Below are 26019 nucleotides of genomic sequence, written 5' to 3' on the forward strand. Positions count from 1 at the left end.
TCTCAAGTCCCACCATCTGTCCTCCTGTGATCTGGGACGTGACTCTGACCTCATGTATTCCATGGGTATGAAGGGCAGAAGTGGCCCCTGAGCCAAGTGGGCCTGCTTTAATTTCACAAAGGGGAAGTGCTGCGCTCTCCCTTGGGGCTGGGGCCGGGGGTTACGCACTATCCAGAGGACCCCAAGCACTCCACTTGTGTATTATGAGCAGTCACATCCTAAGAAAAACAGAGACCCCCATATGCATGAGCCCTGAAAGCCACGAGGTGCATTTCAGAGTCAGGTGTTGTGGCCACCCACATCTTCATCTCAGAGGGTCTGGATGTGGACTCTCTTCTTAGCCTGGGGTCCCTCATGTTGGACCAACAGAGCGTCTAACTGCAGGAAGCAGAAGCTGCTTCCCAAAGTAAGTCCCCCTGAGAACTCAGTGAGGACGGCCAACCTGGATTGTTCAGGTGCGCCCCCTGACACAGCAGCTGGTATGCCCCCACGGAAGTCCATATTGTTCCGAACCTTCTGTCCTATCAGCTTAGGCTACGGGAGTGAATTCCTTGAGGGAAACTCATTACTGTGTCAGAAGCCGGTGAAATCATCCTTGGGGTGCACTTTTTTCTCTTGGGAATAGTTCCTTTCATAATTATGCTCTCTACTAGGAATCTATTACATGATCAAATTTTTCCTCACAAGACATCATTAATCATATGGTGTCTACAGTGTAACTTCAATTGAAAATGCAAGATGTTTTGTTCAATGCCATGTTCAACACTTGGCAATCGTCAAGCTCCAGATGCTCGAGACCCAGCGCCTGGCCTCTCCTTCCGCAATACTGCACTGATCACTCACACCTTTGTTCTGAGGATCATGACGTTCTCATTCTCTATCTTCTTTCTTTAAGATAATTATGTAGGAGTTTTAAAGAACATTCTAATCACAATGCAAACTTTTCTGCAGCATTCTAGTTAAGCGGGCGTCATAGCGGCATTGCTACGGTGCTAAATTCATGGCAGATATTGTGGGAGAAAAGGGCTTTCCTGGAATTTACTGGAGCCATCCAGTGTCTTTGTGATGGAAGAAACTGGACTGGGAGTCAGACAGCCAGAGCCCAGCGTCAACTCTGATCTTGAGCCATCATGTCTGCTCTGGGGTCTGCTCCCTTTGCTACACAGCCAGGCACTGCAGCTGTCATGTCGGAGATGCCCACGCCCTGTGAGATGCCCTGCCATCCAACCCGGGTGCAGTCATTACAATGAGCTCCAAAGGCAAAGCTGAATTTAAAAAATTAAAAAACAACCAACTTGATAAAGATGGCAAAACTGATACAGTGAGAGAGATCAGAGAAAGAGCTCCTGCCCCAAAGGCCAGTCACCCTGGGTGTCACTCCACCGAGGGGAGGCCGAATACACGATTGCCGCGTAGAGAAAAGGGGATCTGACTTCTCCACTTACCCTCATCGTTGCTGGGGATGGAGACAATCACCAGCAATGGGAAGGACGAAGTGGGGAAGGCCACATCGAGGGCAAGGAGCCGGACCTGAGGAAGCCGACAGGGCAGTGGACTGGTGGGAAACGTGCAGGTGGGATTCACAGGTATGAGCCCCATGCCCAGGTCCAGACTAAATGCTGACTTGTGCTGCTCATCCTGGAGGCAGCTCTCAGTTGGGGAAATATGGTCCCCAAGTTACTAGCTCACTGGAGAGGTAGCACTGCAGAGCCTGCTGGTGATGAGGATACAGTGAGAACTGAGATGAACCTCGGCAGCTGATTCCCCTCTTTCAGAAAATTCCCTGGGTGCATCCTCCAGCCTCATGGCAACCAATCCAGCAAGCAGCAGCAGAGCCGGCTCAAGCCTAGAGAAGGAGCACTGCAGAGACCCTGGCACCCCGAGGCCCTGGGCCAGGCAGCAGGGCACCGGCACCTAGTCAGAATGAGCATTGGGAATCACCCCCCACAGTACCAGGCCTGCCTGGCTAGCTCACGTGCATGGGCAAGCCTTAACCACTTGGGTTCCTTTCTATTCAGTGAGAAGGTAGATAATAATGTCACACCCGGAATTTATGCTGGAGTGAAGAACCGCCTAAAGTCTGAATTGCAGGGTACCACCAACAAAGGCTGGGGAAGGACAGGTGGCATGAAGCAGATACAGGAGCTGCTGCTGAGGAGGGGGCCTGGGAGGAAGCCAGAAACTGGGCCTCGCCTGTCCGCAAGCCAGCCACCCAGCCACTGGGACACAGGGCCCCACCGTGCCTAGCTTCCTCTGGCCCTAACCATCTCTGACTCATGGGCAGGTCCCTCTGGGCTCACTTCCTCCTCCCCCTCCTCCCATCCTGAGCCAGCAGGGGTTACTATAGGGCAAACTTCTATCTGGAAGTCACCGGAGCTGAACTTGCAAGTGGTGGCCCCTCCCTTGCTGGTTAAGATGCCATCATCATTGGCCAAGTTGGACAATCAGTGTGACTAGTTCTAACATTCAGAAAATACAGGGTAGACAAGCCACACACCTGACTGGGAAATGCTATTCCTCACTTACAAACATTGGCTGAGCCCCTGCCTGCTGTGCTTGATTTCAGACCAAGATTCTGCCGCGGTTTTCAAATGTTTGCATTTCTGTGTGGCAAGCTATCTTCACTTTAAACAAGAGCCATCCAAGCATTTCCAACCACAAGGACAACATTCCTAAGGCCACATGTATCAGATGGACAGAAACCAATCCAGGCTGCTCACGGGTTTGTCGACGTAGACAAGCTGAACATACCAGGGCCCTCGTGGTCACTCAGTGCATTTTTTTTGGTAAAAATCTTTTTTTTTTCAAGTTCAGGAGGAAAAGGCTAAAACCCTATGTTGACATTTCAGCAGGTGCGAATGAACGAGCCCAACGCTGAGCCTGTCACAGAATTTCTTAACAGAACAGGCTGGATGCTATGAAAACGTGTCAGGTAACAATGCTACACAACCAGGCTTAGGATCTGTCCCTGGTTGTGCAAACACACATAAAGTCATCCAACAACCAGCATGGCTGGCGGGTCCCAGGCACCAGTCGGTCCAGGCTCTAAAATGATGGTTACGGGGAAGTCCAGAGTGGCCAGCCCCACAGCCTCGACGGCTTAGTTTCCAGAAAGTAGGAGAACAAAAGGGAGGCAAGAGAGAGGAGAAAAATAAAAATAAAAACTAAAGTAAGTCTTGGTGGATCTTTTTCAAAAATTAAAAAGGGTCAAATCTAGATTCAATTTAGGGGTTCTAAAAATATTAGTGTTTCAGTGGTATGGGAGTCTCTTCCACTGTTCCAAATTCCTCATAGATTTTCAAGATGTTTTAAGTGATTCATTAGAAACTAGGGACCATTGTTTCAACGTGTCCTCTCCCAGCGTGTCCCCCACCTGAGAGCCGGGTGGATGATGGGCACGCAGGGCAGAGGGTGGTGAGGAGTGAGCACCAACCCTGGTGGCACTGACCCCACATGCTTCACAGATCTACAGCTGGCCAAGGAGTGTCCAGGCTGCTAAGAGAACTCAAAATACCGTCAGCTGTCAGTTCAGCTCAAGAGCAAAAGCTGGCAGCAAACTCCTGGACCATGGCTTTCCAGAGACCTCAACTTCCATCCTCCCTCTCTATTCTACTTTTATTTCTATGGTTCATTGACCAATAGTTTATTTTATTAATATCCCATCAATACCACCCACACGAGTCCTTTCAAAATCCTCAAACGTAAATGATTCCTTTCGAGAGAGGGCTTGCTAAGTTGCCAGCTACCTTTTAACACTTCAAGCCTGGGAGGGAGCACTTGTCTTCCATTTTGCTCTGAAACAGTAACAAACTGTCTCATCTTGAGAGACTAACCGAACCAGCCCTGAGTAAGGAGGACCCAATGGGTACACTGCTAAAACCAGCCACAAAGATGTGGCCAATCTTAGTAAATTCTTTGTACTCAATCAGAAGAGCCACCATGAGTCTTGAATCATCTATCCACCTGTTCATAGTACAGGGGAGAGAAAACTCGGGCGAAGAGTAATCACATAAATTCACGGTGGCAGTGACAGAGTGGGAAGACTCAGCCTCCCAACTTCAGACCCAGATTTCCGCAAACAACCTGCTGCTTCCTTCATGGGACCCTCTCACCTCCTAACACCCACAGCGGCCGCCCTCCCTACCTTTTTTCCTCCACCAGGGTCCTTCTGGAACGGAGTAAGAAAGGTCCTTGAATTCAATGTTGACAGCCGCCCTCCTAGGCAAGGAGGACAGCCGCTGGGCCTCCGTGAGGTTGTTGTCCACTTTTTTCAGGTGCCCGTTCAGCAGGTCCTTCTCGGTGGTCTCCAGGTTGCCGGAGACCACCTCGTCCACCGAGACGCACACCGACTTGGGCTCCGTCATAGCTGCAGTGTAACTGCTGGCATTCTAGAAAACACAGGGAGGAAGCACCAGGAGAGGATATGAGCCACATCAAGGAAAAGAGCACAGGAGACTGGCTACTCGGTTCAAGGTCATTGAATATTCATAACAACGCTTCTTAAATTGCGGAATGACTTTGTGAGAGCTGAGAGCTTCCCTAGAGGAATCTGTTTTCTCTGGCCTTCACTTTTTCTCCTATTAAAACAACGCTTAATGTAAGATAGGAAACTCATCTAACCAGTCTTTCTTTGTAGTCATAAAATCTAATCACAAACCACAATAAATAAATTGTTGTTTCAAAGAATGAAACACTAGCCACCATGAAACATTCTCTGTGTACAGTCTACTCATGAAAAATCCCAATAAAGGCACATAAGGCTACTAAAAATCTATAATCAAAAGTTTTATTTAAAATGAGCTTTTCTGGCGTCTGTCTCATGTAACCTCATCAGCATTTCTCAAGAGCAAGGTCACGTGTGAGCCTCTAGGCTTTGTGGGAGGCGGCCTTTGTTTCCCTTGTAAATTTTTCAAATCACTTACAATTCTTCTCTTTTGTTATAACTTAATAATAGCACTGAAAAAAAGTTAGAAGGATTGATATATTTTCTCTATGATGCAGATGAGGTAACTGAGGCACAGACAATTTAAGGAACTTGAACTTGCACTAAGCTCTATAGTTAAGGGAGGGGCAGAAGTGATCCCAGAATCTGACTCATAAAAAACAAAACAACAAAAACCCCCTCAGAGGCCCCTTCTGCTACATCAGGCCAGCACCTAGCATTTTGTAACTCAGTGGCTTTCCAGCTCCAGTTGGAGTCAACTGCACTGCTACAGATATGCAGAAAACCAGAAGTATCTATGCAAAGAAAGGAATATCTTTTTCTAATGGCTTGGCAACCCCAAACAAATCAATATGCAAAACTCAGAAGAACCCTGGGGTGGACAAATATTATGCTGTGCTTTCTCTAGCTGTCTCTTGAATCAAGAGGGAACATTCTGTGGAGCCCAAAGCGTGGGCCTGTGGTGACACTCCTTCACACCACTGAGGGCAGTCAGCCTGGTTGGGAGAGGCTGTGGATAGCTGTTGTGGGTCCTTCAAGCCCCTGGGACCATGGTAGGGTCGGGGACCCACTGCAGGGCAGCTGCTTGTCCTTGAGAGCAACAATGCCACACTTATTTTTCCACAAAGGTTTGCTAGGCATTGCTTTCAAGCTGATAGCTTTTTGATCATTATTGTTTCCAATCAAAAACCCAAAACAAAACCTGTGAGTGGGTCATCCATAAATATTCCTACCAACCCAGCAACTCATGAGGCCAAAACAAGCCCTTCTCCCATTGGAACACCCTCTTGAGGGCACTAGACTGTGTCCTTGAAGAGCTGGCATTTTTTCCATCATGGTACTGAAGAGCTCAAAAACCTTGGAGGGTGTGGTAGTTTTGAACATTACAGCACAGAGGGATGGGCACATGTGGGCATAGGGGTTTCTGCTTCTTGTGATGTTTGAAAACGTTGCTTTGACCTTTAAGAAGAAGGCACTGTGCGCACATAGTCACACACGCACCTCTTAGGCATCTCCTATCTCTGGAAAGCTTAACCAAATCAGAGCTCGGCTCACTGACTATAACACTCTTGTGGATAAAAATTAAAGTGCAAAATAAAACTGCCAAACTTAAGCTTGGCTTGCTACTGGCACTGAGCCTGTGAAATGTTTCCAATGCAAACATAAGTAAGTTCATACATTCTGGAAGTCAGAGAAGATCTGTGTTAGCCCAGCATCGGGGCTCCTCAGAGCCTTGGCATGACAGGTGTCTCTCCAACTCCCAAGAGACGGCCACAGGACCCACCGCCTCTGCCTCCGAGCCTCTGCTGGCCCCAGGCCTTCTGTGTTGGGACCCCTTAGAGATGCAATAGCAGACTCTGCCACAGCTCTGCAAACTCCTAGCTCTGGGTGATCAGGAGAAAACGTGCGACTTCAGCTCTGGCACCCAGAGCAGGCACTGGATGCCACCCCTCTGCCCACTCGTCTTGTCCTTCGGGGCACGTACTGCTGTCCCAGGCTTACAACCCACTTGGACTCCATAACTTCCCTGGAAGCAGCAAACCCTGGCCGTGGGGGGTCGTGGAGAGAACGATGGGCAAACCAAGCCCCAGGCCTGCCCCCAAGGTTCCTTCTCACCCCACCATGGGGAAAAAGGCTGACCATCTGGTTCCAAGCCCACATCCTGCGGGAAAACTTGGCTCTAACCTGGAATTCCCAGTCACCATGTATTTGGTTGGGGGCCAGGAGTACCCAGCAACTCCTCTGCAGTGGTGGTCCCCTCAGCTTCCACTGTGGCCAGCGTTCCAGCTGCCACAGACCATCCATGCTCTCCCCCAGAATCCACCACAGGCGTCAACCCCTGAGGAGGCTCAGGGTAAGCCACAGTTTTCCCTTCTGATGAACACACGGATGAACAGCCATTATTCCAACCACCCACTCACCACTGGCTATAGTAGGTGCCAGACCTGTAAGGGCCTGACTTTCCCTCTAGACCCTAAGCTTATCTGTTCTCTCTCTCACTCAATCACTTAACAAACTGAGCACCAAATACAGCCCTGGGGCTGAGCGCTCAGCCATGCAGACATGGCCTATGGCCTCAGCAACTCACATTCAAGATCGGGCCCCAAGCAAAAATAGGGGCAATTAGTTACAATACTGTGAGGCCAGAGCTATAATGAGACCACACAGAGACTCAGAAGGGACATGCAATGCTGCGCAGGACAAAGCTGGGTGACTAAACTGATCTGGGAGTGAGAGAGGCAGAGAGAGGAGCCAGTGTTCACTATTTAGAGAATTAAACAATAACACCCCTGCATAGTAGGTGAGTGACTGTAAACAATGACTATTGATTCAGCCAGTACAATGTGCCCTTTAAACTCCAGGCTGAAGAGAGTATGCTTCTACTCTCTCCCCAACTCTAGCAGGGGGTATTGTCATCTCCCCTCATCCATCTCAGAGAAGGAATTTAAGGCACAGAGAGACTGCCCAACCTGCCCGAGACCCCGAGTTGGGTGAGTAGCCAAGCTGGGCCCAGCTCTGCGTGGCTTGTAGATCTACACCCTGTCCTCCCAGCTGGCACCCTTAACAGTGCGGACCTTTTTACAGACAAATTGTAGGGGACCCTGGGTCATCCTAGCCCCTGTCCATTATAGGGAAAGCCACAAAAAACAACACAAGAAAACAAAACCTGGGAAAACTATACAACCCCAGCCCCACATAAACGAACACCAAAGCTATGCACACCGTTATCCACCTTGCCTCCTTGGGCGTCCACTGGCCTCGCCCAATTAATAAAATCACAGAAGCCTGCATGATGGGAGGCGGTGGCTGTCACTCCAAAATAGACCAATTCTCTGGAAACACATCCTTAGATGAGAGAGACCTGCAATGTAGGTTACAGCTCACTGTCCTCAACCTCCTGAGCTCGTTAATAATGAAACAAATACATCTTCCTTCCTCATTGGTTCCCTTTCCTGGTATGTTCCTCTACTCCAGTGAAACGTTGTCTGGACCTCACTCCCCCCCACACACAATGTGTGCTGCATGATAAATGGTAAATAACAGTAAGTCCATTCGTGGGTGTTGCATGCCCGGGAGCTGCTGTTTGGAGCGATCCTGCCTGCTCTTGGTGGGAGCACTTCCTTTGGTGCTGCTTTCAGTTTGAATGCGAACATGGAGAGATTCCTATTTAGCTGGACCGGGTCCCTAACAGGCAGCAACTGCTGCCCACCGGGCCACTGTGAGGCTGGCTCACTCTCCTGACCCAGGGAAACAAAGTTAGAGATAGAAACACACATGCACACACACACACACACACACACACACACACACACACACACACACTGGCATCATGGGGAAAGGAGGAAGAGGAACGTGCAAACACCAGGTGTTGGCATGTGCTGTGACTTCTCTTTTTGGTTTTGGTTCATCACCACCAGCCTCGGTTTCCAGCTAGGCAGTTCCTCCCTGGTACCCTGGGCACATTAGAGGAAAATGTACAGACAAGAATTCTCAAGGCCACTGCCTGTGGAAACACAACCCAAATAGCATACTCTCGACTAAGCAAAGGGCAGATGCAACTTGGGTGGTCACTCAGGAGGCCAACTTCACCAAAAGCAAAACCCAGTTTGACACAGCCCCAGATACCACCATCCCATAGGGAACCAACCCATGCTGTCCCCGTCCACCAGCTCAGAGACTCCACTTCCCAGGTGGTGCGGCTTTCTTTAAACTCACACCTGGCCTGGTCAGCATGGACTAAATCCCAGAGTTGGAGAGATGGTCAAGACCAACCTCAGGATCCTAGGGTGCTCTCCAGGGCTCATTGTTTATGACTTGAGTAGAATTCTTTTAATTAAAAAAAAAGTACAAGGTTTTCAGAGAGGAAAAGAATTTTTTCAAAAGTTCCCTGGAAAAAAAAATCCAGCCACTAGCATTGCCCTGAGAACAACACACGTGCGTTCTGGGGTTGCGCGTCAGCCCTAACGTAACAGGAAAACGATCTTGACATCAAAACCTCTGCGCCCCAAAGCATTCTGATTCCTTATTTCCCAACGTGTATAAGACACTTCTGCAGCTCAGAAAGGACTTCAAGAGTTACCCAGAACCTAAAAGACTTGAAACTTTCTTTACTTACAACTAACAATAATCATCTTAATTTTCCATTACCAGCATAATTTAGGAATCCCAAATACGTAGGCAAATGTAAAAGGTAGGATTGCCAAGTGTGACCAAAACACCCAACCAGATCAAAGCAAATGTGGTGAGGAGGGAATCGCCTTTCCTGTTTTTTTTTTTTTTTCTTTTTCTAGCCTTATCTGTAAGAAGCCAAGTGATAAAGGCAGAGGAGCCCAGAGATAAGATCTGTCCTGTAAGTCCCCTGGCTCCCCCCCTGCTCTACCAACCTCCTTAACATGCCTGTGGCCCCATTCTATCAGTTTACACAAAATCATTATATAATGAGCTGGCGAGGCGCGGTATGTTCTACAGTAACCTGTTTGGAATCATAGGATGCAGTTGGCAGAGCAGAGCATGCGCAGAAACCCAGTTACTTTTTTTTTCTCTTGAGCTTAAGGCAAGAGGTAACTGTCGGTCAAATACTGCTGAGCCCTGCTGACTTCAATACAGGATGCTAAAAATGAAATAAGGCGAGGGGTGGAGGTGACAAATTGGTGCCGCTATGCTCTGTGGGCTTACAGCTAGGGAAGAAACTAGCAGGATAGTAAATACATAGACGGAGGGTACAAAGAGGGATGGATAGGGAGAGCAATATGGGTTGGAATACGTAATGTGCTCAATTTGTACTTTAGATGACCTGAAATCTAGTGCATAAGTACCTAACTGCAAAGCCGGCTTGCTAGGCATAGAAATGAACGAAAGGCCCTAGCATGGGTGGGCCGATGGTTAATTTGTTTGTTTTGTCCTACTGTGAGCTTATGGAGCTACAATAAATGAGCGAGAGGAGACTTTTGACCGCCCCTGGGAATAGCACTTGCTGCGTCTAGCAGTGCATTCGCCGACACCGGGTGGTCCCCCTGCGGAGCTGGTCCCTCCTGAGAGGTTAGAAGAGCGCCTCTGTCTCCACCCGGTCTCTCTAAAGGGCGCAGAAAGGTGGCCTGCAGGTATCCAGGCTCGCCCTTGTCTGTCTCCCCGGGACTCCGCCGCCCCCTCCCGAGCAGGTCCCAGAGAGTCAGTTCCCCGGGGAGCTCAGGGGCAGTGCAAGGCTCTGGCTTCAGGGAGCAGCTCCTTCTTTTGTTCCCCCAGATCATGCCCGGGGCTCCGGAGGGTGGCGCGAGAAATGTCGGCTTCAGGAGCCCCGGCCGCGGGAGCCGGCAGGAGATGGGGCCCTCCCCCCCGCCACCCCGCGCACTCCAGGTCCTCGGGCCCCATGCCCCCTCAGTCAGAAGCGGACGAGGTCAAGGCCATCTGTCCACTTGCAGAGTGCTGGCCCACTCCTGGCCCCCAACCTTCCTGGCGACCTCCGCCGGTGCAAGGAGCATCCCGCAGCGCCGGGTTGCCAGGACATGAGCGGTGGGAGACTGGGACCTAGCGGCAAGTGTCAAGGTGAGGGTGCGGGTCTTTGTATGTTTCTTGCTCTCCTGGAAAACAGAACCGAGCCCCGGGGGCGTAGGATGCGTTCACTCACCATGGCGGTGCCGACCGAGAAAGCGGCCATCAAACAGGCCATGCCCCGGGGGCGGGGGCGGCAGCAGCGGCGGGGACTAGGCGGCCGCGGCGGCGGCGACGGCGGCGACAGCGACCGAGAAAGAGACCGGCGGTGGGCCCGAGGCTGCGCTTGCTCCAGACAGAGCCACTGCGCCGGACGCAGGTTCCAGCTCCGGCAGTGCCGGGGCTCGCCCCGCCCGCGTAAGCCCTGCCCACGCCCCGCCCACATCCCGCCATTGGCCACTGTGCGGGGTAGGCGGGGCCGGCAGGTGCGCGTGCTCTTGTTTTGCTCCTGCTGGGGGCAGTGGACCCAACACCCCGGCAAATCCACTCCCAGAGCCGCCTGCGCCCCTTGGCCAAGCAGGCGCTGTAAGCCCTTTTCAGCCCCAGAGCCGCCCAATCCGGAAACTCGCGGGGGCTAGACCAGCGGCCCAGGGCTCCGACAGACGACCCGGGTCCCCCTCTAGGATCCCCACCTCCACGCCTGCGCGGATGTATGAGTTCAAGAGTCCTGGGAGGGAGGAGAAAGGACAGGGGATCTTCTCTTCTCTTTTTTCGCTCTTGGACCCGTATCTGCCGGGTAGGACCTTGAAGACTAATCAGGAGATGACCTGTCTCCCTCTTCCCCACTACAGCTCCGTATCTGGGATGCCACCTGTCCCACCACTACACACACACCGAGGCAAATTCGTGCACTGTGCCAGTTGCAAGCTAAGTGCTGTTAGCAAAGGGCTGGTGACTTAGGTGAAGAGGTCCAGCCCTCTGTCCTCCTGCTCCACTCCCGACCCTGCCCCCTAACACGATGAGAAATAGGCTTGCTTTTGCAGAGTGGTGTTTCCACTGCCTGGCCCAATACCTGGTACACAGCTGTGTTCCGGTAACCGAATAAGGAATGACACTCCAGACACCCTCTCATTTGGCCCCAGACTGGAATATCAGATGGCCTGGCATCTGCTAAAGCCCTTATTATATATAAGTGGGACCATTTCTTGGTAACCATGGTGGCAAGGCATTCTTTACTCCCAGTCTCGGAGGCTAACGTTTTTTTGTTCAGTAGTTTTCATGTTGGGACCACACACAGGAATGTATCTATTTTCACCTCCAGCACAACTGGGTCTCCCCTCCCCTCCACACCTCAGATAAACGAGTCTGTCTTCTCACCTAAAAAGGGGGTACAGCTTTTCATACCAGGGAGGTAGACATCATACCCACAGGTCTGATGACCACAACCAAATTCTTTCCTCGAATCAAAAGAGTTATGATGTATGAGTTCAAGGGGGAAATAGCTCCGCTTTCATCTGAAGACTTTCACTTGAAGAGTTGATGCAATCCCTCTACTTATCTGCCTGCTGTATTTCCAGGTGCCCGTCTCCAGGCACCAGGCCCAGGAAGCCATGTGGTGCCTTAAATATACTGAACGGGGAGGTCAGCAACCTCTGAATGTTCTGGAAAGAGGATTAAAATCCGCAACATCTTGGCCAAGAGTTTAGGCCAAAAAGCAGAGACCAGGGTGCCTGACCTCTGGGGCCTGGAGTTGTGACTGCCCTTTTGCCATCCCCTGCTCCAGGGCAGACAGGACCTAAAGCAGGAGAGGATGGCACGGAATGCAGCCAGGGAGGGGGCATCTTTGGGAATCTGGGGGAACACTGCCAGCTGTGCGACAGGACGAGTGACATGACATTGTGGTCCTGCTGCTCTGGCATCTAGTCTCTGTCCAGTATCTAGTCCCCTCACTCCTAGGAACATGTCCAGAGATTCCTTCCGAAAATCCCCCCTGTGCTCCCCCACCCCAGTTCTATGCAATGTGATGTGCAGCCATGAGTGGTCAGGGACCAGAGATGTGAGGCAATGTTTGCATGCTGGCTCCTGGGGATGGCCAAGGGGACAGTGAGCAGAGGCTGAGGATGAAGCCCAACAGGGGAGGGAGGAAACGTGGTTCCCTGTTGGTGTGCCTTGAGCTGCTGGCTTTTCGGTTACAGGCCCTGAAGGGCCTCCATCTGTGTCATCCTTGGTCCCTCCAGCCTCGTTTCACAAAGATGCCCTTTCTTCCTTTCTGCGTCTGAGCATTGTGGTAATAATAACCTCAGCCCCATGGGAAACAATGCATGTCAAGCCCTTCCCACCATGCGTGGCACACAGCAAACACTGGAACTCTAATCCTCAGGAATGTTACCCTCTTGTGCCAAATCAGGGGATAAGCAAATGGTAGAGTAGGTCAGATATGTGACATTTGTATCGGGACTCTTGGTTGTAAAGGACAGAAATCCAAGTTTCCAGGTGCACAGGTTTCAGGCCTGCCGGTGCTGAGCCCCCATTCTACGTCCTCAGCCCCTGGTCTGTCGCTTTCTCCATAATTCTGCTGCCCGTCTGCTGGCTTCTCCCTCAGCTTGGCTGTCTCTGCACCTCCCTCGCAACAGGTCCACGCTTGCATCCTATCAGCTGGCAGCCGGCCACTGCGCCCAGGGGGTTGCCAAACACCCAAGGCCTGGCCTGAGTCACATGTGCCCAAAGAGCCAAAGGGGAAAGTCAGTCCCAACAGAACCATGTCGAGAGACTGGCACATGGCTCCTTCGCCGAGGCCATTTCAGGGCACTCTGAGAAGTGGGTGCTAAGCATGTAAACACAGGAGGCGCTCATCCCAGGACTGTCCCTTCCAGAACCCAGCCCCAGTAGGTATTTCTGCTAAGACATCACTGACCAGGGAGTGGTGGGGGGAGGCGCTGGGCAGGGCTTGAGAAGTTCCAGTGGGGAGGTACCTCCTGCCTCAACCAGCAGCCTATTCCAGGATTAAGTAGTTGTCATTGTTAGCAAGCAGTTCCTGTGACTGATCAAGTTCCCTGTCACCCCCAGTGCTCTGGGTTCCACGGTTAGAGTCAGTTAGCCCCTCCTCCACACAGCAGGCCTTGAGCTAATCAGTCATGGCGCCATATTTCTCTGGAGGCCTTTGCTTCCATGACCTAAACATCCCTTGTCCCTCCAGCCTTGTTTCACAGAGATGCCCTTTCTTCCTGCTCACCTTTCTCTGCATGAATTCCCTTTTCTTACCACTGAATGCCTATTCAGGGTACTCCCTCCTCACTAATGAGCAAGCTCTCCCTGGGCCACTCCCACCCACCGTTCCACAGGACAAGCCTCCCTGTGCATGCAGGCACGTGCGCTCCATCGGCAGTCAGCTACATTCACTTCCCTTATAATTATGTAGTTTCAGGTGCCTGCTTTGCACCGTATCCCTCAAGGTTCATTTTTAAAGCCTGTCCGCTTTACCTCTGCGGACGCCCAGCCACTGAGGCTGGGAAATGAAGGGGAGCCGGGGCACCCTGAGGACTCCGTCTCTGGTTTAAGGATCGCGCTTTTGGGCTGACTACCATGGTGTTCTGTCTCCAGTGCCCAGATATCCCCACCCTATTGCCCCCTTTAGGGACCCCTCCCTCCCCAGCCTGCCAGGAGGAGGTTGGGCGGAGGAGGAGCTGCAAGGCGAGAGTGCAGGGAGCCAGAGGAGAAGTGCCCAGAGGCGGAGATGGGAAAACAAGATTAATGAGAGATGTTTACAGGGAAAGAAAATGCAAGTGACTAGTTCATAAACTAAGTTAGGAAGAGGCAAAGTAAGTATTGCAAACAGATTATTTCTGTTTTCTTCCATTAGCCAGTGGCATGAAAGATCTAGGAAAAGTATTTCTACAAAGGAACAAGGAGGAAATAACATCTGGCATTGAGATGACCTTCAAAGCTGAAGATTAGGACAGAAGTCTCAGAGACAGATACTGGAAAATTACTGGCGGCCTCCTTCCCACACTTAAAGGTAAGAAACTTCCAAACCTGTAGAGGATTTTTACAAGTTTATTTGAATCAAACTGGTGGCAATTGCCAGGAAGCAAAATCTCGAGGGACTGAGAAAACGCCCTGGGAAATGAGTTTTACCACTTACTTTATAAATCAGGTCAAAGGGGAAGACATGAGGGGTTACCTGGTGACAGACTGGGGGGGTGGGAGAACACAAGGTGGGAAATCTCTGGGACTAGATAAAAAGTAAAGGGGGTAGACACACATTTCTCCATAGGTGGGCACAGGACAGTTAACAGGTAACAGCACTGTAACCGTGGCGATGAGAGGTCCTGTGGTCTGGGTTCTGAGGGATCTGGGGACAAAAATCTGAAATTACCCTGACGTTCCAAAGGTGTGTTATTGTAAATGCAAGAAGACAGCAGATAGACTCAGTTAAGGTAAAGACTGACCTTTGTCGGGAAATACTCCTGCCCAGGACAGGCCGACCGGCCGTGAACTGCTGATGTACTAACTGCTAGAAAGTACTAATTTCAGACCGTCCTCTGTGGTTACTGCAGGTCTCTGAGTCTGTAAGTTCACCATGCCGGCGTCCCTGGAGCTCGTAGGATTTAGTGAGCGGCCCCTTTTTCATCCATGACGTGAAAGCCTCCCATCCCCCCCACGTGTCTCTGTGCTCCCCACTTTCCCTCTGAGAAGCCGCTATCCCCTGAGCTGTGTGGTCCATCCAAGAACACAGCCCCGGTCAGTCAGAATGGTCCACCCTCCGACCTGTTCTGTTGCAGAAAGGACTTACAAACCCAACGGGACTGTCCGAGCTCTCACGGCGACCTGCCTGGGCCCGGGGGGAGTGGGCAGTCACATGCGGCAGCCATATTTCTTGTGGTAAGGAGAGTGTCTAGGTGAGAATGATGTGACCACTTGGAGGAGGCAGCGCTGAGGGCCAGGGAAAGCCACCACCCAGTGCTTTCTAAGAGGCTGGGCAGCCTGGTGGTGAGCACAGGCCTCTGGAGCCAGGGGCTGGCTCCTCCAACAAGTTCGTATCCCCCAGTGCCTCCATGACGTCCACTGTGAAGGGGTGACAACTGTGCCCCTCTCGTGGGGCAGTTGTGAGGATCAAGTGAGTCCATTTTTGAGAATCATCTCTAGCTCAGAGTATTTCAGTATGACTTATAAGGAGATATTGGTCGTTCTCATTATTTATTTACTACATGAGACCCAGTACTCTCCCTCCGACTTTGAGCTACCATGAATTGGGTTTCAGGCACTTGTAGCTTCAAAATTCCAGTTTGACAACGTTGTTGAACGTCAGGGGCCAGATGCCAGTTTGGGGGAAAATCCTCACAAACAGTCTATGGGTCCACCCCATCAGCCCTCACGGCCTTAGCCTCTGCTCACTACCCACCACCCCAACATGCCTTTTCTCCCCGGGGAGATCGTAAATCCCAGCATCCCTCAGATATTTCTTTGCCTCCAACATCATTCTTAACATGGCATCTTGCCACAGTAGGTGCTTGATAAAAATCATGAGTTCTATTTGAGAACCGCCAATGGCTCGAAAAGCACTGTAACATAAATGAACCCATGTTACACTCGGAGTGCCCCATGGGGTAGGAGGGCAGCTGCTGTCACTGAAACACATGGGAATCGAAGTCCCCAGACCAGCTGCAGGGAAAGCCACGCTTTGCTTTTCCGATCAGCCAGACAACCCGCCTCTGGTCCCCTGGAAGCAGCGCCTCCATCTCATGCCATCTCCGGCACAGATCGAGTCCTTGTTCCAAAGACCACAGTTCCAGACCAGTGTGCTCAGAAACCTGGTCACCACTGTAGAAGTTCTCTGGCCTCCCTGAGACAGCTGAGCTCTCCTGGGACCTGCAAACCCTGCCTCTCCCCTCCCAGTCCTGGCAAACAGCTCCTGGATCTCCTGCCTCTCTGCTTCAGACCCCGGCTCTCCAGCCCCTTCCTTCCAGGCAGCCCTGGGCGGTCACCCCATGGAACCCCGGCTCGTGAAAGCAAAACTCATGCTGGGGAGACTGCCTTCTGCTCTCCTGGAAACTTCTGGGCAGATCCCTGTGACTCAGAAGTCCCCAAGGTGAGAAAGAAACACTTCAATGAAAACACAATTTTTAAAAAGACTTGGTTATTTTTTTAATGGGTGGGGGAGGGGAAAAGAGCTAGAGCAAGAAAATCAGAATGAGAAGTTATCTCAGTAAATTACCCTGGCACGTGGAGATAAAGAATGAGAGGCTCTGTGGAGTTTGAAACCTGCCTAGGGCCACATATGTCGGGGAGTGGGCCGAACTGATTTCAAATAGGGAAGGGGCTCTACAAGAAGCCCCCAGTGCAATCCGTTACAGGTCACAGGGCAGGACAGTGGGGATGTGGAGTAGACAGTCTTTTCTCTACCCCTCCCCCTGAGCCTGACTCTGGACATCACACAGGACAGACAGGAGGGGGTTCTGAAAGGCCAGGAGGACAGGGAAGGTCTGGCCTGGGGACTCAAGAGACCCCGCTGTGGTGAGGTCTCTGGGTTTTCTTTTCGCCTCTTACATCCCAGACTTTCAGGGGAAGAAACCAGCAACCTTGAAATGCAAACAGGCACAAACAAACAAAGGCCCGACCAAAGACTGGTTTCTCTAGTCAAAGACATGGAAAAGGAGCAACCTCATAATACAGAAAATCCTAGACAATTCCTGCTCTGCTCCAGCCCCACAAAAATAAACTGTGGCCCCACCCGACCCATGCCAGCAAAGATGAGTGAGGATCTCAGGTTTCCACTTTCCTCGGGTTGTAATGAGGCACCCAAACCTGCTCCCACCCCCACTCAAAATAGTGTCAAGAAGGCCACACAGGGAGACTGGAATCCATCCCCTAGGCAGTAATGAGGAGCCCCTCCCTTCCTCTCTGGGGTGGTGGCAGAGGACACCCAGTAGAATCGGACTTTTGCCACCACCCAGTGCTCACAAGGACACTACTCTTATGGGGAGCAGCGATGATACCTGCTGTCCCCCTAGTCAGAGAGGCCTGGGCAGTGACCAAGTGGCAGGCTGAACTCCAACCTTCTCAGCAGTGACAAGGAGCCACTCTCTTGCAGGTCAAGGAAGGCTGAGTGGGGAACTTGGCGCTTGTACCCTCACTGGACAGTAATGAGGAAGTGCCCCTGCCTGAATGATCTCAGAGGAAGCCAAAAGACTTAAGTAATATCTCCAGTGTCATAACAGACTACCCAAAATATCTAGGTTTCCATCAAAGACTACTCATCCTCCAAGAACCAAGAAAGTCATGATCCAAATGAAAAAAAAAATCAGTAGATGTCAACATGAAGAGGACGAAGATGTCACAACTACCTAATAAAGATTCTAAAGCAGTCATCACAAAAATGTTTCATGAGCAATTATAAACACCCTCAAAACCAATGAAAAACCAGGAAGTCTCAGCAAAGAAATAGAAGACAGAAAGAATAAAATGCAAGTTTTATGACTGAAAAATATAGTAGCCAAAATTGAAAACTCAGTAATGGGCTAAACAGCAGAGTGGAGGGCATAAAAGAAAGAGTCAATGAACTGGAAAAAAATAATAATAGAAAGTGCCCAGTCTGAACAGCAAAGGAGAGACGGGCCACACACAAACAGGGGTGGGGGGACCAGGGAGCCCGTGGGAACACGACAAAAGGTCCACCAGAGATCTAACGGTCCCAGAGGTGAGGTGGGGGGTTGAAAAAGTACTCAAAGAAATAATGGCTAAAACTTTCCCAATTTTGCAAAAGACAGAAACTTCCACATTCAAGAAGTCGTTCAAACTCCAAACAGGATAAACTCCAGAAAATCTACAAGAATTCCGTAGTCGAACTTCTGGAAACTAAGGGGAAGGAAAAGACCCGACGTCAGTGAGAGAGACATGACCTCACACCCGGAGAGAAAGAGCAACTCGAGGGATGGAAACGTTCTCACCGAAAACAGTGCTCCCGGAAACAATTGGCACAAGGCCTTTCACTTGCTGAAAGAAAAAATCGTCAACCCAAATTCCTGTATCCAGAAAAAAATATCCAAGATTTGTCACCAGTAAACATACCCTAAAAGACTGACCAAAGGAAGTTCCCTAAATATAAAGAAAAAGGTCAAAGAGGAAAACTTTGCAGGTAAGAACAAAGAGAGAACACAGTAAGTAAAAATATGAGTAAATAAAATAGACTTTTCTTTGGAGTTTTCTAAATTGTGTTTGATGGTTAAAGCAAAAATTGTAAGACTGCCTGATATGCTTCTAAATGCTTGTAGAGTAAATACTTAACACAATTATATTATGAACAAAAGGGGGTAAAGAGATACAGAGGCAAGGTTACTACAGGTCACTCGCGCTTGTGAAACTGGGACACCAGTAGACCGACGATCGTGGACACGTGATAAAACACCCAGAGAAACCGCTAAAATAGCTGTGCAAAGAGTTACACTCAAAACCACCATAGATACATCGAAATGGATTTCAAAGAATGCTCAGGTAACTCCCAAGAAAGCAAAAAATAGGAACATGAAAGGGAAAAAGAAAACACAGTGAAAACAAAACAAAAAAATAAATAAATAAAATGCCTACTTAAGCCAAATATGTCAATACTTATATTAGGTGTAGATAAACTAAACCAATTAAAAACAGAGACTGGCAGAGTGGATGAAAATATGTCCTAAATAAATACTGTCTACAAGAAATTCACTTCAAATATAACGATATTGGTAGCATGCAAGTAAAAATATGAAAATGATATACCATACAAACATTAATCAAAAGAAATCAGGAGTAGCTACCTATATTAATACCAGATAAAGTAGACTTCAGGGGAAAATTATCAGAGGTAGACACATTATATAAAAAGGCCAATCTTCCACGAAGACATAGCAATCCTGAACACAGGGTGTGACAAAAGTAGTTTTACGGTTGTGAGTGCATGAAACAGTTTGTTTTTGTATTCTTATTAAATATTGTATTATTTTCCACATGAACCACTGTAAATCTACTCCTATCCCACCCTGTGCGAACCAAAGCACAGAGCTACAAAAGATGTGAAGCAAAATCTGATGGGACTGAAAAGAGAAATTGATAACCCCATGACCATTGGACACTGCAGCACCTCTCTCACGGAAATGCTAGAACAACGAGACAGGAAATCAGCAAGGGCGTAGAAGAACTCAACCATCCCACTGACCAGCAGGACCCAATCAGAGCTTACAGAACACTCCATCCACCAACAGGCGAATACACATCATTTTCAAATGTTCTTGGAATGTATACCAAGATAGACCATATCCTGGGTCATACCTCAACCAACTTAAAAGAACTGAAATTATACAGAGTGTGTTCTCAGATCCAAATGGAATCAAATGAGAAATGAGTAACAGAAAGGTAATGGGAAAATCACTGAAGACTGGGGACCAAAGGACACACTTCTAAACAATCCATGAGTCAAAGAGGGAGCCTTCAGGAGCAATACAAAATGCAGTTAACTGAATTAAAACAGAAGCGCACATGTTAAAGTTGGTGGGGCACAGCTATAGCTATGCAGCGGGGGACATTTACAGCCCTAAATGCATATGAATTGAAGATGAGGAAAAGCCCCAAGTCAACAATCTAAAACTCCTGCCTCAGAAATGTAGAAGATAGTAGAAAAAAAATAAAGAGCAGAAATCAATGCAATTAATAATAGAACAATAAAGAACATCAATAAAACACAAAACTGGTTCTTAGAAATAATCGATAAAATGAACAAGCCACTAGCAAGACTGACAAAAGATAAAGAGAGAGGACACGAATGACCAATATTAAAGATGAGCAGACGGTACCCTTACGGGTCCCATAGACATCCAAAGGACAGTAAGGGAGCACTCTAAATATCTCTACACATGTAATTTCGACAACTTACATGAAATGCAGCAAATACTCAAAAACCTGTGTACTATACAGCTCAATGAATATAAAATAGGTATATGAGTAGCCCTATAACTTTAAGGAATTGAGTTCATAATTTTAAGTTCCAAATAAAGAACTCTTCAAGCCCAGGTGGTTTAGGAAATACTTCCAATTCATTTTATTTGGCCAGTATCACCCTCATCCTGGGCAACAATAGTAAGAAAAAAGGCACCTACAGAACATCATCCCTTATAAATGCAGGTGCAAAAATCCATAGCAAAATATTAGCAAATAGAATTCCACAATATATATTTAATACGTACGCACTACATCCAAATAAGGTTTATTCCAGGCATGAAAGACTGATTTAACATTTGAAAGTCAGTCAGTGAAGTATATCATATTAACAGACTAAAGAAAAAAAGTTACACGATCATATACCATTTGCAGAAAAAGCACTTTGGCAAAATTCAACACCTATTCATGATTTTTAAAATAACTCTCAGAAAATAGGAATAAAGGGCAACTTCCTCAACCTGATAGAGCACATTTATAAGAAACCTGCCCCTAACATTATAATTAATGGTGGAAGACCGAATACTCTCCCCTGAAGATGAAGAATAATGCAGGATGTTTGCTTTCACAGCTCTGATTGAGTGTAGTGCTGGGAGTCAATTCTAGCCAATGTGGTCAGGCAAAAGGTCAAGCATTGGAATAAAAACAGTAAAACTATCTCTATTTGCAAATGACATCGTTGTCGTCATAGGAAATCCCAAAGAATCAACAGAAACACTCCTAGAACAATAAGTGAGTTCAGCAAGTTTGCAAGATATAAGATAAACATACAAAAATAAACTTTCTTTCTACATTTTAGCAGTGGACATTGAAATTTTTTTAAAAAGCTGTATCATTTACAATTGCTCAAACTGAAGAAAATACTTTAGGTGTGAACCTACCAAAACACATGTCCAGGACTCATATACTAAAACTATGAAACACTGATGAGAGATCTTTAAAGATGGGGCGACATACTTTGTTCATGGATTGAAAGACTTAACACAGTGAAGATGTCAGTTAACCCCAATTGGCATACAGGTTTGATGCAGTTCTGATGAAAATCCCAGCAAGAGTTTTGTAGAGATAAATGAGAGTAGGCTAAAATTTTTGAAAAATCAAAGGAATTAAAATAATTAAGGCAATCTTATGAAAGCAAAATAAAGTAGGGGAAATTAGATGAGCTGATTTCAAGATTAACAGCAGTCATCAAGCCTGTTTTGAGATGGGCAAAGTGATAGACGTGAAGATCAATGGATCAGAATGGAAAATCTGGAATTATGCTCACACAGACATGCCCAGAAATACGAGGTTTGACACTGGTACAAAGCACTTCGATGGAGAAAAGATAGCTTTGTCAATAAATAGTGCTGGAGCAACTGGACATCCTTAGGCAGAAAATAACAATAATAACTTGGGCCAAAATCTCATGCCTCATGCAAAAATTAACTCAAAACGGATCATTGATTTAAATGTAGAACAATTTCTTTAGGGGGAAAATGGAAGGAAATGAACTTTGAGATCTAGGGCCAGCCCAAGTGTGCTTAAACACCAAAAGCATGATCTATAAGATAAAAAAATTAATAAATTGGACTGCACCAAATTGCACAACCTGGTTAAAAAGGTGAAAAGACAAGGAAATGGTTAGTAGGAAAGACTTACAAACTTCACACCCAACACCAAATCCTAGAAGGTCAAAAGAGCTCTTGAAACTCAACAGTGAAAAAAAATTAAACTACGCAATTAGAAAATGGGCAAAATACACAGACATTTTCCTGAAGGAGATGGTGAATAAGCCCATGGACAGAAGTTCAACATTACTAACCATTGGAGATATGCAAATTAAAATCAAATCAGATGTCACTGCACACCTATCAGAATGGCCAAAACAAAAAATAATGCGACACCACCACTTTGGGTAGTGCCACTGAACTGGAGGACGAGTCCACTGCTGGTGGGAATGCAAAAGGTACAGCCAGGCTGGTAGACATTCTGACAGTTCCTTCAGAAACATTCACCCCGGCAATGGCCCTCCTGGGCATTTACCTCAGAGGAATACAAAGGTACATTCACACCAAAGTCCACCCACGTGTGTTTGCAGCAGTTTACTCTGTAGTAGCCCAAACCTGCTGACAATGCAGATGCCCCTCGGGGTGGGTCACTAGTTAACAAGCTGAGATCCATCCACACCCGGAACCTGACTCAGCAATGATCAGGAACGAACTACTGATACACATAACAACCCGGATGGGTCTCCAGAGATTCCTGGAAAAAGCCAGTTCCAAGGATTTATATATATTATGTGATTCCATTTATGTATCATTCTTGAAATTACAGCATGGAGACCAGAGTAGCGGCCACTAGGGGCTGAGGTAGGGGTGCGGTGGAAGGAGGAGGGTGTGGCCATAACAGGGCAGCAGGAGGAATGCTCGTGGGGATGGGATGTTCTGTATCTGGACCGTATCAATGTCTACATCCTGGATGTGATCCTGAATGAGAGTCACCCCTGGGGGAGCCTGGGTAAAAGGGCCTGTGGGATCTCACAGCTGCATGGAAACTGCAATTATCTCAAGAAAGAGCAGGCACGCCCAGGCATCTGCAAGCAGACAGCAGTGGGTGGGGTGCCAACCCTTCACCAGCTGTTGGTGATGCTGGGCCAGTTCCTAACCTCTCAAAGCCTCAGTCTTCACCAGTAAAAATGGGAATGAAAGGAAAAAGTATCATTGTGACTGATGTACAGGATGGGCAGTTATGGTGTGTGGGAGCTGAGAAGGGACAGGGGGGCTCGTACACAACCAACATTCCACGTCCTGAGTCCATATCCCTCCCCCTCAGCCCCCACTGTTTTCACGGCTCACCATCTCCCCAATGGCTTTACTCCTCTCTGCTTCCTACAACAAACCGTTGTGTCAGACGCTCTGCAAGGAAAAATGGGTAGATATAGATACAGAGGGACTTCTAAGTCACCAACCTCAGAGTGCCAGTACTCCAGCGCTAAATATTAAGACATCAATATGGTGGCCAAAAGGTAGAAACTTCTACTTATAAGACAAGTAAGTCCTGAGGATGTAAGTAGCACACAGGGACCACAGTTAACCAATACTGTATCATACATTTGAAAGTTGTTAAGACACTCATCTTAAAGTTCTCATCACATCACAGGGGAAAAATTGTAACTGTGAGGGGATGGATGCTAACTAAACTCATCACTGTGATCGTTCCACCATATAAACATATTTCAGGTCACGCGTACACCTTGGACTAAGGCTATGTTTTATGTCAACTACATCTCAGCAACACTGGAAGAAATATTAAAGCATCGCAGTTTTCCCCCATCCGAATTTACAGATTCGTTGTGTTTCCCTCGCTAGTGTCTGGACTCAGAGGCGGCAGAAGCTCTGATGTGTTTTCACCGATCCCTGATACTTAGCAGACGCCTGGTCCTGGCTAGCTCTCCAATGTCTGTTGACTGACTAACTGCTGTCAAAGACCTGGACATCACAGTTTAAATTCAAATTATTGTTTGCTGCCTATACAAGAGGCAGGACATATTTTCTTTGACCTGCAACTAGTTACATTTACTTCATACATTTACATTTAAAAATGTCTTTTTACTAAAAAGCATTTTGTCAGTGACTTACCCACAGGCTCACTTGCGAACACCCCCAAGGAGGCCTTCTTCTGCAAACAGATGGTCGGCTGTGGAATGTATTAATTTTGCAATTAATAAAGGGAAGAAGCCCCTGCCTTAGGCAGGACAGAATTTCAGCTTTCACCACTGCAGACATGTGAAAAACCCCAAACCACAGTGTTTCGGTTTCTGTCTCATGCTACAAGAAGAACGGTTTTAAAATAGGGATGATGCAAACTTATGTGTGATAATATTGCCCAATACAATTGTTACTGCAGAAAACAGGAAGCTGCAGAGGTTACTGAGGGGCAGTCTGGTCGCTCCCAGGTTACTGGCACGAAAGAGCACCTGCCACCTGTCTTCCCACAGACTGGCCAACTATGAGACCTACTGACTTGCCACTTTGGGGAAGAGGGTAGATTTCATGTTTGTGAACATGGTGGAATTTGTTTATTTTTATAACACGAACTGATAACAATAAAACGGAAATTCGCCAGGGTCTACAGAGTCATAATTGAGTGTGTCCTAGCGGGAGTTCTAGCATAACTTAAATGATGGAGTGTTAAGATAGCGCTAGCCAGTGATGAAGTGTCTGAGACCTCAGAGCTTGGGAGCAGCTGGCCATCACCTGGTGACAAGGACTAATAACCATGAAGATGATCGCAGGTGCCAACGCTGTGTTTTGAACTTTACAGCCACCAACTCACTTGACTGGCGTCACAGCTCTGTGGGCCTGACACTGCCATTTCCCACCTCGGGGAAGTAAGGCACCAAGAGGTTCCGTGACTTCCCGAGGTCACACTGAGAAAGTACCCAGTCTCAGGCCCAAACCAGTCAGGTCTGGCTGCAGAGGTGACATGGGCTTTTTCTCCCTGTGAAAAAGGTTTATTCTTCTCTTTTTAAAGTAAACCACACACACATCTTAATGTAAAGCTTGGTGATTTGTACATATCTATACACCTGCCTATTCACCACCCAGATGAATCACCACGGAGAATGTTTCCACGGCGTGAACGGTTCCTGGCACCTGGTCCCAATCAATTCCTGTCTCTAGAGTAAACACCACTCCGGCTCCTGTCCCCCCACGTTAGTTTGCTCTATTCTTGACCTTCATATAATTGGAATACTGTATGCACCACCTCACGTCTGGCTTCATAGATGTATGGTGATTAAATCATGCAGGGTTCAGTTTGCATTTCTGTGCTGACTAATGATGTACCTGTGCAATTTTCCCCCATTTAAAAATTGGATTTTTGTAAGTATTGATTTGTAAGATTTCTTGAGATGATCTGGGTGTATGCCTGTCACATGGATGTACTGAGAGTGTGTTCTCCCAACACAGGCAGGAAAATCTCAGATATTTCACGCAGCAACATTTTTACTGATGTGTCCCCTAAAGCAAGGGACATAAAGGAAAGAATAAGCAAATGGGATCTCATCAAAATAAAAAGCTGCTGCATAGCTAAAGAAAAGAGTATTAAAATAAAAAGAGAACCAACCATATGGGAAAATATATTTGCCAATGATACCTCAGACAAAGGTTTAATCTCCAAAATATATAAAGAACATACACAATTCCACTCTAAGACGACAAGCAACCTAATTAAAAAATGGGCAAAGGACTTGAACAGACATTTCTCCAAGGAGGACATACAGAGGATCCAGAGACACATGCTCAGTATCACTAGCTATCAGAGAGATGCAAATTAAAACCACAACGAGATACCACTTTATACCAGTCAGAATGGTCATCATAAACAAAGCAACAAACAACAAGTGTTGGAGAGGTTGTGGAGAAAAGGGAATCCTAGTTCACTGTTAGTGGGAATGCAGACTGGTGCAGCCACTGTGGAAAACAGTATGGAATTTCCTCAGAAAACTAAAAATGGAACTGCCTTTTGACCCAGCAATTCTGCTGCTTGGATTATATCCTAAGAACCCTGAAACACCAATCCAAAAGAACCAATGTGCCCCAATGTTCATAGCAGCACAATTTACAATAGCCAAGAGTTGGAAGCAACCTAAGTGCCCACCAGTAAATGAGTGGATAAAAAACTCTGGTACATTTACA

General features: G+C 47.8%; 1 protein-coding gene across 3 annotated transcripts in view; it reads right to left on the reverse strand.

The window, feature by feature from the left end:
* ABCG1 (ATP binding cassette subfamily G member 1) overlaps positions 1–24013 on the reverse strand; it is a 60720-nt gene extending 36707 nt beyond the window's left edge. For 2 of the 3 annotated variants that reach the window (XM_037144596.2, XM_037144595.2), the window contains exons 1-2: positions 10569–10773; positions 4145–4388 (exon numbers count right to left, since the gene is read on the reverse strand). In XM_037144596.2, coding sequence (XP_037000491.1) covers positions 4145–4388; positions 10569–10610 — 286 coding nt within the window. In that variant the 5' untranslated portion in view covers positions 10611–10773. Of the gene's footprint in view, positions 1–4144; positions 4389–10568; positions 10774–23958 lie in introns of those variants that run through there. The other variant, XM_053657711.1, reaches the window with a different exon arrangement.
* Positions 24014–26019: the final 2006 nt, after the last annotated feature.

The sequence above is a fragment of the Artibeus jamaicensis genome, unplaced genomic scaffold (assembly GCF_021234435.1).
Source record: "Artibeus jamaicensis isolate MK-2021 breed Jamaican fruit bat unplaced genomic scaffold, CSHL_Jam_final scaffold_474, whole genome shotgun sequence".
In the NCBI taxonomy this organism is placed as follows: Eukaryota; Metazoa; Chordata; class Mammalia; order Chiroptera; family Phyllostomidae; genus Artibeus; species Artibeus jamaicensis.